The sequence below is a fragment of the Cylas formicarius genome, unplaced genomic scaffold (assembly GCF_029955315.1).
Source record: "Cylas formicarius isolate icCylForm1 unplaced genomic scaffold, icCylForm1.1 PGA_scaffold_4__25_contigs__length_36172078, whole genome shotgun sequence".
NCBI classification, from domain to species: Eukaryota; Metazoa; Arthropoda; class Insecta; order Coleoptera; family Brentidae; genus Cylas; species Cylas formicarius.
In genome coordinates, this window is record NW_026844334.1 from 3,809,959 (window position 1) to 3,826,377 (window position 16,419).

At 37.1% G+C, this 16,419-nt stretch overlaps 2 protein-coding genes and 1 long non-coding RNA gene across 4 annotated transcripts in view; 2 read left to right on the forward strand and 1 right to left on the reverse strand.

Moving 5' to 3' along the window:
• Positions 1 to 2,862, forward strand: part of LOC132700652 (uncharacterized) — a 170,678-nt gene extending 167,816 nt beyond the window's left edge. For both annotated transcript variants that reach the window (XM_060668117.1, XM_060668118.1), the window contains one exon: positions 1,375 to 2,862. In XM_060668117.1, the coding sequence (XP_060524100.1) occupies positions 1,375 to 1,520 (146 nt within the window). In that variant the 3' untranslated portion in view covers positions 1,521 to 2,862. The remainder of the gene's footprint in view (positions 1 to 1,374) is intronic.
• Positions 2,863 to 3,111: 249 nt separating this feature from the next.
• On the forward strand, positions 3,112 to 12,275 carry LOC132701203 (importin-11). Its single transcript, XM_060668965.1, has 8 exons — positions 3,112 to 3,462; positions 3,518 to 3,618; positions 5,873 to 6,393; positions 6,453 to 6,916; positions 8,419 to 9,292; positions 11,168 to 11,405; positions 11,458 to 11,953; positions 12,011 to 12,275. The coding sequence occupies exons 1-8, from the start codon at positions 3,325 to 3,327 to the stop codon at positions 12,110 to 12,112; spliced, it is 2,934 nt and encodes a 977-aa protein (XP_060524948.1). The 5' UTR covers positions 3,112 to 3,324; the 3' UTR covers positions 12,113 to 12,275.
• Positions 12,276 to 13,857: 1,582 nt separating this feature from the next.
• LOC132701123 (uncharacterized) lies at positions 13,858 to 14,778 on the reverse strand. Its single transcript, XR_009618718.1, has 2 exons — positions 14,009 to 14,778; positions 13,858 to 13,946 (listed from the first exon to the last, which is right to left on the reverse strand). It is a non-coding gene; the product is annotated as an uncharacterized LOC132701123 (long non-coding RNA).
• Positions 14,779 to 16,419: the final 1,641 nt, after the last annotated feature.

Here is a 16,419-nt window from a genome sequence, read left to right on the forward strand (position 1 = left end):
GAAATTTTTTGTTATATATCTAGCATTTTTGAGTTTTAAATCAAAGATATGTTTTTGTATAGATATTTTAGAGATTATAAAAGGAAAATGTTTTTCAAAATTCCAAAAATATATGATAGTATGCACTTTTTCTCACACGCCCTTATAGATATTTTTCTCTGTAGAATGCAATGGTGTTTTTATATACATGTTTTAGAGATTATAAAATATATATTTTTTTAATTCTAAAAATATATAATAGTATGCACTTTTTCTCACACATCCTTATAGATTTACTCTCCATCGAATGCAGTGGTGTAGATAATTTTTGTTAATTATTTACTATTTTTGCGTTATAAATGAAAGATATGTTTTTATATACATGTTTTAGAGATTATAAAATATAAATGTTTTTTAAACTTCCAAAAATATATATAATAGTATGCACTTTTTCTCATATGCTCTTAGAGATTTTTTCTCTGTAGAATGCAGTGGTGTAGATAATTTTTTTATATATTTAGCATGTTTGAATTATAAATCAAAGATATGTTTTTCTATATACATTTTAGAAATAATAAAATTTGTCTCTATTTTACTTTGCCAAAAATATATAACAGTATTCACTCGCAAATTAATGACAAAAATGTAATTTTTCCACGTTAGTTTCGTTTTTCACAAGTTTGGTAATTTTTTTAAGCTGTTTACCACAGTTGTTGCATAGTATTCTATTACAATAGTAAAAAGTGATTATAATTAGAATAAGTGCCAGTCTGATAAGGATATTTTTTAATAAAAAAAAGTGATTAAATTTAGGAGTTTACTTTTTACGTATTATTGTGATACAAAAAACAACTTCGTTAGGTTTAATCAGTAGGTTTTTTTGTTTTAACGGAGAAGTTTCAAAAGACAAGGCTGAGTTATCTGCATTTCAGGTAAATATATTTTCATAAAACTAGCTGTACCTCCACAAGTGGAGTTTTTCCTAGCGCATCCTTAAAGCAAGACATGCTCTTCAGCTCGATATCACAACAAATGTGGTGTTCTGTTTCTCAGAAGAAAGTAGGATTATTTTCTGGATAACCTTTGTAACGCATCCCACTCAGTTTCAAGTGATTTTATGCAAAGTGTTCAGTTGGCAAGTCCCGAACATTTCAACGTTAGGACCTCCATAGCACCCTGGAAAATATAGGACTTTTCTGTTAGCAACATACCTTTTTAGCTAGATATTGCACACACTATCAGATAATTCTTTGTATAATATTATTCCGAATAAATCACTTTTTTCACCTTATTTACCTCATTAGTAATTAACTTTATATCTGACTTGGGCGCCATTTTCTGTCTGTCTTCGTGTTGAAGACTAAAAGACACTCACGGGACGCCATTTTGTTGCAGGTGCCGGCAACAACACCTACACGTTGGATTACATAAGCGTGCGGAGCGGGTGCAGCTGCGTGGTGATGCCCAACCAGCCGAAAAAGAAGAGGAACAGGTTGAAACATAAGCGGAAACACGAGACCGCGGCGCATGACGAACGATAAACGCGCGGGTTGGGGTGGGGGTGACGTTAAATTGACACTAGTGCAGTGATCCCCAAACGGTCGAGACGTTATCGAAAAATACCGACAGGGCGCGCGCGGGCGGACATTTTTTTTACGTAAGATAGTTTTTTATTTATTGCCAAAGGATTATTTGTCAGTGGACTATACTCGAGTGGTAGTTTTAAAAGATGCGAGTGCAAGCGGGTGAAAACCGCGTCACAGACGTAAATAGTTGGTAGCTGTTGTCGTCCGATTTTTGAGACATTCCATTTTTTTTTATTAAAAAAAAACTCGGGCGCTCATTTTAATCATCGCGAAAGTATTATTGTTTTTTTTTCTTGTTTCTAGTCGAAACTCTAGCTAGGAATGCAACGCGGCTATTAAGGCACACTTAATCAATTAACTGTGGAGCCGAATTGATACCAAAATAGTGACTTGATTTTCGGAAAATGTAGTTTTCTGAGCAACATCTGCTCTGTATATATACATAAAAAAACATAATGGGAAACAACTTGACAACTGGTATGAAGAGTTTTTTTTACGAACTCCTCTTTTCTCGATAATTTTGGAGTCTGTTCCGAATCTAAGGACCTGAATATACAAAATGAAAATTAATTATGGTTCCTGGCGCTTTAAGTTGATCCATTAAGCGACATCGTAAACAATTTTGCAGTATTAATAAACGAAAATCGATCGATGGTTAGTCAAAAATGGCGACAATTTATATAAATAAATATGTCACTTCGGTCCACTTGAATAAAAAAGCCGCGTATATTAGACTGAGAAAATTTTGTAGGTAGCGGTGTATACTTGCCATATATAGCTTATAAATTTACCCACGTAGTTAGTGATAAATGAATCTCCAGTCAACGGAATCGAAAATACGTTTTAGCCCACTGTTTTCGATTTCGGCGACCTCAACCAGCGGTTACCTTACGCCCTGTATGCGTAAAATACTCGTCGCCACTTGGATGGCGTGAAAAATGTAGATTTTATTGAAATGTTTATCTCAACAGAACCCTACGTTTACTACGTACGTTACGATCGATTCCACCACTTTATGTAAATACTCATTTTGTACTTATGTATTTATTTGTTTTTTTTAAAATGTAAGCCCCTGGGGCGGCACCGTAATTTATTTTTGTAACGCCCTTTTATACATTTCAATAAAACGCCCTCATTTTATACCTCACCGATAATTTGTACATACTTTTTTTACATTTTCGTCCCCCTTTGGTATCATGTGAACGTAATCAATGTGCAGAATATATTTTTAAAAAAAGTTAATAATAAAAATAAAATATTTTATGTAAATATTTACTCGCCTAACGAAATAAACCAATCTACAATCAACTGTATATTTTCTTCGATCTTCCCCGCCAATAACGCAATCTCAAATCTTCAATATGTAAGCCACAGTAACCTATAACTTACTAGCGTCTTCCCGAGAGCACAAATATTCACATTAATTATTTAAAGAAACAATTCAAATGGTTTTTGACATTTAATCAGTGTTCCGTGATGCCGGTAATGGCCCAGCGTCCCTGGGCACTTGCCCAACATTTTTAGAAAGTTATCCGTGCTAATATGTACAAAAGTCAAGCAAAAATATATTATTGACGAAACTCTATCCCGTATTTATTTCCGCTATAAACGATAGCTGGCTAGCCGAAGCAAAACCTCAGTCATGCGGTGTTAAATATCATACGACGTATTTAAATGTTACACGCTTAACCTCACTTAGTGCCGACGTTTGCTTGGCGATATGGCATTTCTCTGATTCGAAGATTTCGAGCTCCTAATCATGGATTTGACTTCAACGCATGCCGTTGTGTTAGACGTCCTCCAAAGGGCGTCCAGTCAAAACCCCGAAATTTTGAAACCGGCCGAAACCAAGCTGAGAGAATGGGAAACTCAGCCGGGGTTTTATAGTATTTTGTGCGTAAGTCCCGGTGTCTTGTTTTGGGACGTATTATTTTGGCACACCGTTTTTTTAGAACGTTATATCGAACCATTCGTTGGATGTGAACGTGAGGTGGATTGCCGTGCTTTATATGAAAAACGGAATTGATAAGTACTGGAGGAAGAACGCTCCCAAGTAAGCTGTTGTTTATTCGATGATGTTCGCATCAAATACGCGTTAATTACCCCCTCGAAATGCCTTCAAGCTTGAAGCACCGCGTCAAAAATGCTTGAAAAATGATAAAATGTCAAATTGTACAATTCCTCTCATTGACTGCTATAATACTGAAATTGCAGTCAGGATTTGGATCCAATTATAGCTTTGCTCAGCATTACTTGTAATATTGCCTCTGCTTTTCATCAGTACTTCTCTTTTAGCAGATAGGACTAAAGTCTTTGATGGCTGGTTTGAGAGTTAGCTACGTAAGGGACAGCAGGCAGTCAAATTGACTGAGTTTGAGGGAGTTACTCTGAGGTCTTATTGGAGAGCGTGAAGAGAGGTGTTCCACAGGGTTCCATCCCACCCCATTCCGTTTTAGCATTTTTAGCATCTTGTCCACCACATAACTAAATGTAACTATCGTGTATATGCAGATGACCTGCAGAAGACTTTTCGGATACCATTAGTTGTATAAATGCAAACTTTCAAAATATATCAGCCTGGACTTTCAAAAATTCTCTTGTAATAAATCCTGCTAAAAAGCAGGCTATTTGTGTAGTTATCAAAATTTTTTAGCATAACATCAGTGAGGTAAAATATCTCAAATCGAATGACACAAAGCGAAATGCCCTGTGTTGAATGTTGGACATTGGGCAAAAAATTGAAAATTATTCTCGTTTGATAAAACTGATAGTGTTGCATTTGGAATTACTTGCTTCACTTCCTTTTAATTTTTGTTTGCTCAATTATTTAAGATGAAGGTGACTTTAAGTTAGCCTATTTTTTGTTTTAGATTTTATTTAATGCATTTTACCTTAATAGATAGAGGGGTAAAGATATGTAAAATTGTATACTACGATAATATCATTGCTTAGCTTAATTAATTATAATCTATTATTAGTAAATAAAGACGTTATGACCAAAAATGAAACAAGATTCAGTAAGAAATCCCAACAGCAGATTTGGAACTTTTAGAATAACACGGGCACTAGTGTACCGTGTATATAATTCTTATTATCTTTGAAATTATAGTAAATAATTGCATTTGTTTTAATATAATCTGGAAAAAACATGATTCAAATCATTCATATTCTATCTACAATTTTCTTAATAACTTTTTCCGGTGTTTTTTTAAATAAATGTACTTCCAACACTTTTATCAGGTCAGGAGCGAATATAAAAATTTTGTAATTTATGAGGAAGTTAATACGAGTTTGTCAATAGTATCACGTTTAGCATTCTGGTTTGTCAGATGACATATGAATAGCTATATGAAAAAAATACATAAAAATCATTCATCAATGTAAAAGGTGCTCAAAATCTTAGGATCAAAAGAACCCAGTAGCACATTAACATATTGATTCCACATTATTATGAAATTATAGTATTTCATGGATATGTTTTGTCCTAACCTATCTCAGTGTTGACTCTTTCTGTTCACATACATATATTTTGGTTTATCTTCATTAATTTTTAAGCTGATGTTTTTCTCTCCAATTGGATGAACGTTTCTTTAATGTTTATTCTGCTATTTCAACCAACTCTCGAAGGCGAGTATCAGATTCAGTACGAATAGCTTGGAATATGGCTCTAAGTTTTTTCATGACTAATGGTGTACTTCAAATAATGATTGTGATTTGCTTAATTTTGGTCTTACTAGGTCCTCCATTGCTCTCCACAGTTTTACTCTTTGCACGCTGCCGTGGGCCAAATTCCCAACATTTTTCCACAATCTGCCTGACAGTGAAGATCTGGTCCACCTTAGGTTGACCATGCCCAAAGCCACATTGGTAATCCCCGACTTAAGGCTTAATTCTTTCCAAGTGACATTTGCTAACACCTTATACGCGGTGTTTGTCTCCTTTCTTGTTTTTAATGAGTGAGCAGTGCCCCCACCTCCAGATGTTAGGCACTCAGTTGGGATATTATCTCCTCCCAGCGCTTTATTATCTTTAATCTCGACCGACTGGGTACATGTAGGGATGCTTCCTTGATTTTCCGTATTATGGAGTTAAGTTCATCAAAATAATATCGCCATGAGATTAATATCTCTCCCACATCAGTTATTAGTTCTTCAGTTTCCCAAGAAATCGTTGGTATCCTCTTCTAACCACAGCTATTCCTGTAAAGAAATTACTGGTACTTGGTACTCTCCATTTTTGCATGTAATATTTTCATGCAATATTTTTATTTTCCCTGCAATAAAGATTATTTTCATTATTAATTTTAGTGGGATAGCGGACGACGAGAAACAAGCGATCCGACAAAATTTACTATCAGATTTCGTAGAACCTATTAACCAAATAGCGGTGCAGAGGGCGGTGTTGATATCGAAAGTCGCTCGACTGGACTGCCCCAAAGACTGGCCCGAACTCTTTCCCACACTGCTACACGCGGTGGAAAGTTCCGACGCTGTCATCCAGCACCGGGCGCTCCTAACCCTGCACCACGTGGTCAAAGCGATCGCCTCAAAACGTCTGGCAGGGGATAGGAAACAATTTCAGGATTTCACTAGTAATATATTCGTCTATATTTTGAACTTGTGGAACAATCTGACTCAGGGATTCATCGAGGGCATCATGCAAGGCGCGAACAGAGACGTGGTGGTGATCAACTTGGAAAAAGCTTTGCTAACGTTGCGGATCCTTAGAAAGTTGGCGGTTTTCGGGTATTACAAACCGCATTTGAGCCAAGACTGTATGAACTTTTTGAAAATGATTTTCGAGAAATGTAAAACCGTTTTGCACTGTCGTAAGTTTTTTTTTTAATTTCGCGGCGAATGGTTTAGCAATGGTAGCGTGGTTTTGCAGGCAAAGAAATTTCGGGGAAGGGCCTCTACCCGGTCGAACTGTGCGAGAAATTCGTAGTTCATCTAACCAAAGTGCTGCTCTCGATGTTAGACACGCATCCCTTCTCTTACGTCAACCTCATACAGCCGACGTTAGAGTTCACGGTGTTTTATCTGTTCACGGACGAGGGAATCACGTTTCTTTTCGAAAGATTCGTGATACAGTGTTTCAATCTGATAAAAAGTATACTGCTGTGTGCCGAATATCGCGCCCCCAAATTCGCTGAAATGTCAAAGTCGCCGGATACGTTGAAAGCTCATTCGATAAAACAGGCCTTTTTTCAACCCCAAACGATCCAAGATATTACCAGGAAATTGATAGGACACTATTTCATATTGACCCAGGACGAGTTGGATATGTGGGATGCAGATCCCGAAGGGTTTTCCATCGACGAGAGCGGAGACAGTTGGAAATACAGTCTTAGGGTAAGATGCGAAACAAATTAGCAGGTTATTTATTTCGGTGGATAATTGATGGTTTTTTCTGGGAAGGTCATTTTCAAGTAACTAAATACTTGTGATTTTGTGGTACATGGTATACGTAGTTGAGTTTAAAATTTAGTGTTACACTTATTCCTACCTTATCAAAAATGGACAGCAAAGCCCTAAACAATCAGATTTACTGGCATGTGATGTCACAATATTGTAACAAGTAAACATAAGCAGGTAAACAATTCGTTAGTTTATAATTACATCAATGCAAATCGAAAAAATGCAGTATCGCATGTATCGCACAAAAACCATTTGCAAACCCAACGATTTTTGGAAAATGGTTTTTTGTGACTTTGTTTTTGGCAAGAGCAAAAACTCAAAAATAAAGAAAAAAATTGAAAACGTTTTTTATGTACTTTGCAAGTGTAAAATGTTGAGGATATTGCGACGAATATTAGAAAAGGTTATTCATAATTATTTACAGGCGTGTGACGTCATAATAAGCAAACAGAATTCTTTACTTTGCGTTTTTCGGATTCGTGTGGATAAATAATAAATAAATAATTTATCGATATATCACTGTGAGGACATTATCAAATTTGATATCTTTTTTTCTGCAACATAATTCACAGGTTTCGTGGATTTCACAGACATTTTTTGTAATTTTAATTAATTGTACGGATTTAGCAAAAAATAGATCACTTAACTAATAAATAAATCCATAAATGTTCAAAACGGACATAAACATTTTATTTTTATAGTTAATTTCAAAATTCTGTGTCTTACTTTTCTCTGTTTCTCTTAACAGTTATTCATTATAGAAAAGTGAAATAGAAAAAAGGCAAGTTTTATGAGTGCATTCTATATGTTTCCGATATATATGACAGGAAAATTATCGCTTTAGGGGTCTCAGCGGGAAAGTCGATCTGATAGAGCAATTATAACTAACATAAATTTGAAAATTTGAGTTATACTCTACCAGAAGTGCGAACTTACTATTTTTCTTTCATTAAATTATTTGTCTTTACATCTATAACTACGTAATTTTCTTTATGGAAAAAGGCATGTTTACAATGAAAGTCGGGCATAATTTTAAATCATTGCGTTGAGTGAATACTCCAAAAAACCCAAATTAAAGAGCCCACCAATAAAGTTCCTCTTATTTAATAGCATTTGTCTAAACTGGTTGTGGTCCCACCAAATGTTACACCTTTTAGCATACAAATAACTTACAAATATTTATTTCATAATTACATTTTGGCATTTCTTAAATACGTTATGGTTTTACTTCTCGATGGCTGTTACCGTTACATCGCGCAATTTTAGTGATCCTTATGACCTCATGACGCTTAAAACCGGTTCTATATTATACATAAAAATGAGCGTTGCTAAAGTTTTTGATATCTTGCTCCTTTTTCTCTGAATAATTTTTGTAGTAACGCACCTGCGACCGTTAACCTTGAAATTATCCTGACAAATGTGAAACGCGATTCTAGCCGAGCATGGACAACGTGTTCATGACGATAGTGCACGAATACAAAGAGGTCGCGACCCCGGTCATAGTGGACCTCATCGCGGAAACGAACGTCATCGTCTCGCCCGACGACCTGCCTCAGATCCTGCGTAAAGACGCCATCTACAACGCGGCAGGTCTGTGCGCGTGTGACTTATACGACGAGGTCGACTTCGACGGCTGGTTCCAAAATACCCTCGTGCAGGAGTTGAAAATCAAACACAACAACTACAGGATAATCAGACGCCGCGTCATATCCCTGATCGGTAACTGGACGGTTATCAAAATGTCGACCGAACTAAGGCCCATCCTCTACGAGTGCGCCATAGACCTTTTGAAGCCCGACGAGGACATGGCGGTGAGACTGACGGCCGCCGCGACGCTCAGACACGCGATAGACGACTTCGAATTCAGCTGTGATCAGTTTAAGGACTATATGTTCTCCAGCTTCACGTCGCTGTTCAATTTGCTGAAAGAGGCGTCCGAATGCGAGACAAAAATGCAGACTTTGAACGTGATGACGCTGCTGCTCGAGCGGATGGGCAACAGCGTGCTGCCTCATTCGGAAGCGCTCATTCAGTATTTGCCTCATTTGTGGCAGGAATCGGAAGAGCACAACATGCTAAGGTGCGCGATCGTCGCGACCCTCGTGCAACTGGTCAAGGCGATGGGAGGGGTCCCGCAGGAACTGGCCCCGTTTCTGTTGCCCATCATCAGGCTGGGCACCGACACGAACCAGGGCGCGATAGTGTACCTGCTAGAGGACTCGCTGGATCTGTGGCTCGCCGTTTTGGAGTATTCGCCGTCGATGACGAACGATTTTATGCAATTGTTCAACAATATGCCGACCCTTTTAGGTGCGTACGAAACCGGTGAAAAACGAACCAAAACTAACACTAACGTGGCACCGCAGCTCAATAAAATGTTCCGGGAAAGACACATATCGATTTAGAAAATGTATATATTGAGGAGCAAATAATCCAAAAATTGGTGCACTAGATTTCACACAGCCATATGATTTCAAACATTTCATGCAATATTCAACGGATTTCACAAAGATTTCACTGGTTTCAGATTTCACGCATTCAACAAAGATTACATAGATTTCTAAATGATTGTCCAGTTTTCGAAAAATAATTTTTAGGTTATGTGGAAAATTTAATAAAATTTCAAAACGGGGCATAAAAGTAATATTTTCAAATTGTTTTTTAATTATTTTTCTTTTTGTTTAACTCAAATTCAATAAGTTTTTTTATAGAGAAGGGCATGTTTTACACATTTAGTTTGAAATTTCGATAATTCTTACTTTTCTCTGTACAAAAAAATTTCAATTAAACCCAAATAGAAAAAAAAGCAGAGAAAATATTTCTATGCCCTTAATCTTATACCTTTCGTCTTATTGCCTCAATAATGCCAAGTGAATCTGTTGAATTTTTGAACAAACGAACGGATAATGATGTTTCAGAATAATTTTCCATATATGTATAATATGATGTATTACCAGTAAAGTACGTTTAATGTTATAATATGCTTAGGTAAACATATTTTTCTACTCCCGTCTGTAAAATATCTAATTACACACCGATCTAGCGTGCGGGAAACGTCACTTTACCACGTCAGTTTCGTTTCCCACGAATCCGATTTTACCGCACGGGTTTGCGAACAATCGGATGTTTTCCGAGATATTTTCCACGCCTTGAATTTTGACGTTTGTCAATTCTGACCGTCATGTCAGTGAATGTAGTCGTGTTGTTTTGCGAAAATATATCCAAAAACTAATGGTTGTAGAAAAAGGGTAGTATGCAATACGTTCGGTAAATTTTCAAGTCACTCGTTTATTAAACACTCGCTGCGCTGCGCTCCGCTCGTGTCAAATAAACTCGTCAAATGCCGTTTACCGCACTTGTTGCATAATATACTATTGTAGTTACCATCCGTTATTTTTTAAAACTGATTAACGTTAATGGTATATTATACAACAAGTGCGGTAAACGTCATTTGGCTCACGAGTTTCTTTGACACGAGGGGAGCGCAGCGGAGCGAGTTTTTAATAAACTAGTAAGTAAAAAAGTTTACCGAACGTGTTGCATACTATAATTTTTCTACGACCGTTAGTTTTTGGGTACATTTTCGCAAAACAGCACGAATACATTCACTGACATGACCTGACTAAAGTGACGCTTCCCGCACGCTAGATCGGTGGGTAATTAGGTATTTTACAGACGGGAGGAGAAAAAATGATTTTATTAATGTATAATGCTCAAAACTCTAGCAAAATTTTAAAAATATATTATGATTTCACAAAGATTTCAAAGATCTCATAGATAACAAAGATTTCACAGATTTCAAAGAGCTGGCACACCAGATTTCACGCGTTATTTGCCCCTTGGCAAATATAAATTAAAACTAAAACAAATGGCAATTTTTTTATATCAAGTAATTGCTATTTAATGTTTGAGTAACATTCATTAGCGAAGGCATTCATGTTGTCGTCTTGAATAATACCAAAACTATTATTTAAAGCCTAACATAAATTTTACTTTGTGTAAATCAATAAGCTTCCTCACCATCTTATTAGACGAGTTACCAAGTTGCGCATAATGAAGGTAATGTTATGTTCCAACTGTATCCAATGCATATTGACCAAGTTTTAGAGGAACATTCCTTATTTCTATTTACGCCATCTAGCGGCTATAGTGCGAACATGGTCACAATATGTTGTCCAACTTTAGACTACTCGACGGAGAACCTTCGTGCCTGCCTGTACATATGCCTGGTCCACCTGCTGCTCGCGCCCGAACTAGTGATGAGGAGTCAGGGTACCCAAATCATCACCGTGTGCGACAGCCTGATGAGCGACTTGAAAAACGAAGGGGTCATGATGATTATGCGACTGATCGACACTTTTATCAGGGCGATACCGGTGTTAGGCGCGGAAACTGTTCTGCCCATTTTGCCTCGAATACTAAAGTAAGACGATCTCAAGCGGGGAACCTCCATTAAATATAGCGCCATTTTGCAGGAGAGTGTATGCCGCCAACGAATACCCTTTGGTTATGTCGACGTTCCTAAGTATCCTATCAAGGGTGTTGCTGTCTTCCCACGAGGTGTTTAGCCGGGCGCTTTCCAAGCTGGCGGAATTGCAAAACGAAAGTGACCAAGTGACCTTGTCGAAAGTTTTAGACTCTTGGCTCGAAAAAATGCCCAACGTGGCGCAACCCGATCAAAGGAAACTTTTAGCCCTGGCCTTGACGAACCTGTTGACCACACGAAGCAACACGGTCTTGGAAAGGTTCAATCTCGTTATGGTCAATATTACGGAAGCGTTGAACGATATCACCAAGACGGAGGACAACGGAACGACGGTCGATTCCCTCGTTCTGGTCGAGGGGCAGAGCCCGAGCCATTTCGAGGACGAGCTCACGTACTACGACACCGACCACAACCAGAGAAAGAAACAGTTGATTTTGTCGGATCCCGTGCACACTATCGTCTTGAAGGATTATTTGCAGTCGCAGGTGGGTGACGCCATAGAAATGGAAAGAAAAACCTAAGGTTTGCTGGTGTGCTTTTAGATATTCGAATTGAAGAGCCAAATGGGACCCCATTACGAGCAATTGATGAATACGCTGGACGGCGACGTCATATTGCAGCTAAAAGATTACATAACGTTTTAGAAGATTTTAGAGAAGAGACCTTTTCTTTTTTTTAATTTGTTATATTTTTGTATTATGTATTATGTTGATTACGATGTGATGTTTTAAATGAATAATTATGAATGCGTTTTAAATTATTTAATTTAGGAGCTATACCTACGGATAAATACGAAAAATACGTTAAAGTTGCAGAGTTGTTTTATTCGCTGCATTAAGAGGATTACAAACCCTCTACTAGTGTCCTAACCTCATATTATGCACCAAGTGGCGACCAGAGAGGTACACTCGTCCCTATCTCAAAAAGCAATTGCCTGAGAAAATGTTTTTTAAGAAATATCTTTTATCTCTTAGAGTGTTCCACCATTTTCGGAAATAAATGTCAATAACATAAAAATAACTGAACGCATTTTGTTAAACTTGGGGTTGTCGAATAGATCTCCTTTTAGGCTATCAAGGCCGCCCTGAATACATTGATATAAATTGTGTTTATGCGTATATAAGAGAAATAAAAGCAAAAGAACCTTGAAAGTATGCCCATGTCCTCTTTGCTAAATATCTGTGAAAGTTTGACAGCACAAATTACTTTTCTCTCCCAACTTTGTATATCGGCAATGGTGGTTTTCAGTTTAATCTAATTTGCTTTCAACTGACAAACCGTTAGGTCCGCAGCAGTGGTAACTTCAAATTTCATTGAATCATTTTGAATTTCTCTGTTGCACTCCTATTGAAAATTGTTTAATTTCAAAACATGTCTCGATTAAAAACGATTTCGTAATACATCCTTTTGTAAGTTGCAGTCTTTTCTTTTCGCTTATTAGATTATTTCTTAAAAAATGGGATTTGAATCTCAAGAATGCGAGTGCGCCCCCTGGCGACCATTCCAAAAATTTAAAAATAATTTCAAGGTGCCTGAGAATCAAATGCCATTTTTCCTTAAAAAAAAAAAGTCTCAATCTATCTAATCTATCTTATAACTTCTTTCCTTTTAAAATAACGGAAACCATGTAGAAAATCGAATGGAGCGTAACATTTTAAAACCAGACAGCAAGCAAGGGCATAATGTACGTACGGGCCGTAAGAGGGCGGTGTGATGAGAAATAAAACTTTTAAAAATATAATTTCATTGGCTTTCTGTATCGATACCATCAGAATTCATGTGCGCTTCGCACCAGAAATAAACCCCCATTAATCGCATCACAAAATTAGGGCAGTAATAACGTTTTTTTTTTCACCCGCTCTAATTCTAATTTTGCATGCAAAGCGTGGCGCAAAGGAAAATATACTTTTCACCCGTGCCGATGGTTCAAATTAATATGTACTTACCGTTTTCAACAGGTTTCGTGCACTTTCACAATAAAATCACACCACCACGCCATTCGCGAATACTCTTTCAACTAGCGTCATTTTTAACTAAAATCAAGGGAGGCGCGATTTTAGAGCAAAATAAAAATTTAAGTTGGCACCAAATCTCGAGGCGTTGCCATTGGACGAAAATTACACGTCATCGGTCGTTAGGGAACCGCGGAAACTTCAGTTTTGGAAATTCGAATGCACAATTTCGATTTTAGCAAGACTTTGGCCGATATTGACAAATTTTAACACGCTCGAACGGGAACGAATGTGTTGGAGAAGTTCCCTGGTTATCAACCGATGCGAATACACTAACCGACAGTAGATGGCGCCGAAAGCGGCGGCGTAAGAATCAGCACAAACAATAGATAGCGCTATACCGACGGAGTTTTAAAACCGAAATAAAACTACTATAATTTTAAATTCAAACGGTTTATTTCAAAGCAGATTCTTGCTTTGGCTCAGCGTTGATGTCGCGGTTTTGGTCGTCCGTTTCTACGAAAACCTGAAAACGTCAAAACGCTCGTTACGCGGCATAATGGCGGCAGCGTTTTATTGCAGAAGTACCTCGTTTCTGTAGAAGTGTCCCAAGAGGTTGACCGATTTTTTATCCTCGTCGGCTGCTTTTTTGTTGTGGCGAAACTTCCTCACGCACAGGAAACACATTCCCATGGCCGCGGGCATGGCTGAAAAATGGAAAATTACGCGCACCAAATTTAAGTTGGCCCTACGAACGCTACGAAGTCGACCAGGAATTGTCCGCGCAAAGATTCCCGAGGCGCGAGTTTAAAATTGAAGTCATTAACGCGCGTGTAACACGAATCAATTAAGTTTAACGTAAAATGACCGGGTGAGAATTTGCATTAGTAGCGGCGCAGTTTAAAAGTCCGCCGTCGACGGGGATCTAAGATTGTCACTCGGTATCTGTCGTATGGTAACCGATATCGTTAAAATTATCGCGATGTTTCAACCAGGAACACGAAAACCCGCGTCATGATTTTAATTGTTATTGTCAGAACGGTTCGAAAAAGTTGGATCGTTCTGTGAGTAATTACGACGTACGGACAGATAAGATTCCGTATCAAGTGGTCGAAATAAACTGGGAACCCAAGTTGCAGAGTTTTATTATTTTAGTAATTTATTGTGACAAAGAAAATTACTTGGATCTGCAAACGTCAGTTGTGACAGAAAATAATTAATGTCTCAAATACCCGCGAAAGAATGGAAAATGGTGGTGGCGATGATTCACATGGACTTCGTGGATTATTTTGTATAGGATTTATTTCCTATTATTCCTTTCTCTTAGCGGTTTCTGTTTTATCTTTTGTTTTCTTTATATTTCTGAAATAAAACAAAACAAATAATTTGACACGACAAAATCGTGTAAACTTAAATTAAATTAAATTAAACGGTCTCTGGATCTTCCAGATGTCTGCGTTCTTTAAGTCCTATTGTATATAAATACAGAATTTTTTAATATAATGTTATATTATTGGATGATACTCATTGCTCTGTATCTGCATCCTTTCCTAGCTCCTTTCATCAGCTGTAGCATTGTCGCCATTTGCATATCTGCCACTAATCTTTCAGAAGAAGCCAGTTTTGTTAAGCTTTTTTTGCAAACAGGGGTGTCCCACTCTAGTAACCGACATCACCATACCCCTTGCTGTCGCAATTGCTGTTTTAATATCAAAGTCCAGGTCATCATACTTGGACAGTTTTTTTTGTTTTGTTTGCTGAATATTATTGGTATTGGCAATGCCAAGTACCTTATGGTTGTCATTTGTTAGTCCTGTTCAAGTTTAGTTTAAAGCTGTCCTATTTTAGAGTCATGTGGGGTGACAGATTTTTTCACCGAGTCTGATTGAGACGTAGGATCTTTTTTAGGTTGACGATATGATCCAAATTCAAATTCAAAATTCAAATTCAATTTAAAGATATCACAGTCTATGCATCACATATTATAATACTAATGAATAAGCAAACACAACTAATCAAAAGTATAAAACACAAAAATGTACAAAACAAATTAATAAAAACGAAGTTTACAAGATTTAAATAACACGATGCCAATCCCAACCACAAACACTACCTTTTCTACCCAAAATTCATATTTCCAAAATCAAACTCGAGATATTCTTGTATATTGTAGAAGTCCCTTTCAAGTAGATTTTTTTCAAATTCGCTATAAACGCATTCAAACTTAAACCCCTTAATTTGCTGGGTAATTTATTATATAAGACAGGACCGTAATAGTTATGAAAGTACCTGCTATGAGTCAATCTTGCAAAAGGCAATCTTATATCAGTTGTACCACGGGTGTTATGTTCGTGGATTTTAGTATTTGTCGTATAGAGATTAGCATTCTTCTTCACGTAAATAAGACACGATAAAATATAATGACTTGGCCACGTCAGAATACGGAGGCCAATAAAATATGTTCTTACGTCATCGACATATCCTATTTGCTGTATTTTTTGCTGGTAAAAAAAGTGAGTAAACAAACTTATTATTTAAAGATGGAAAATTGCAGTCGTTATATATTGCAACCGTATCGTCAGCGAATAGTGAGATAATCCCTTGATCAATATCAATATCAATGTCATTTATGTATATTAAGAATAGCACTGGGCCTAGCGTGGAACCTGATGGAACACCAGTGGGGTTGATTTTTACCTAAGACTTCGTTCCGTCATACAGTACGTATTGCTTACGATTGTTTAGAAATGATGCAATTAATTTGATGCTTGTATCAGTAAAATTATAATATTTTAACTTGCGTAGTAATACAGTTGGACTTACGCAATCAAAAGCTTTTTGTAAACCAAACAAGAGGGAACCAACACAATCTCTCAACATCTTCGATCCGTCAAAGATAAAATTCCATTTGAGATTCCAGGAGTTTACAGCATTCCATGCATGTGCGGCAAATAAGCCAACAGGATGATTGAAAATAGTTGAAAAAAAAAAGAAAAAAG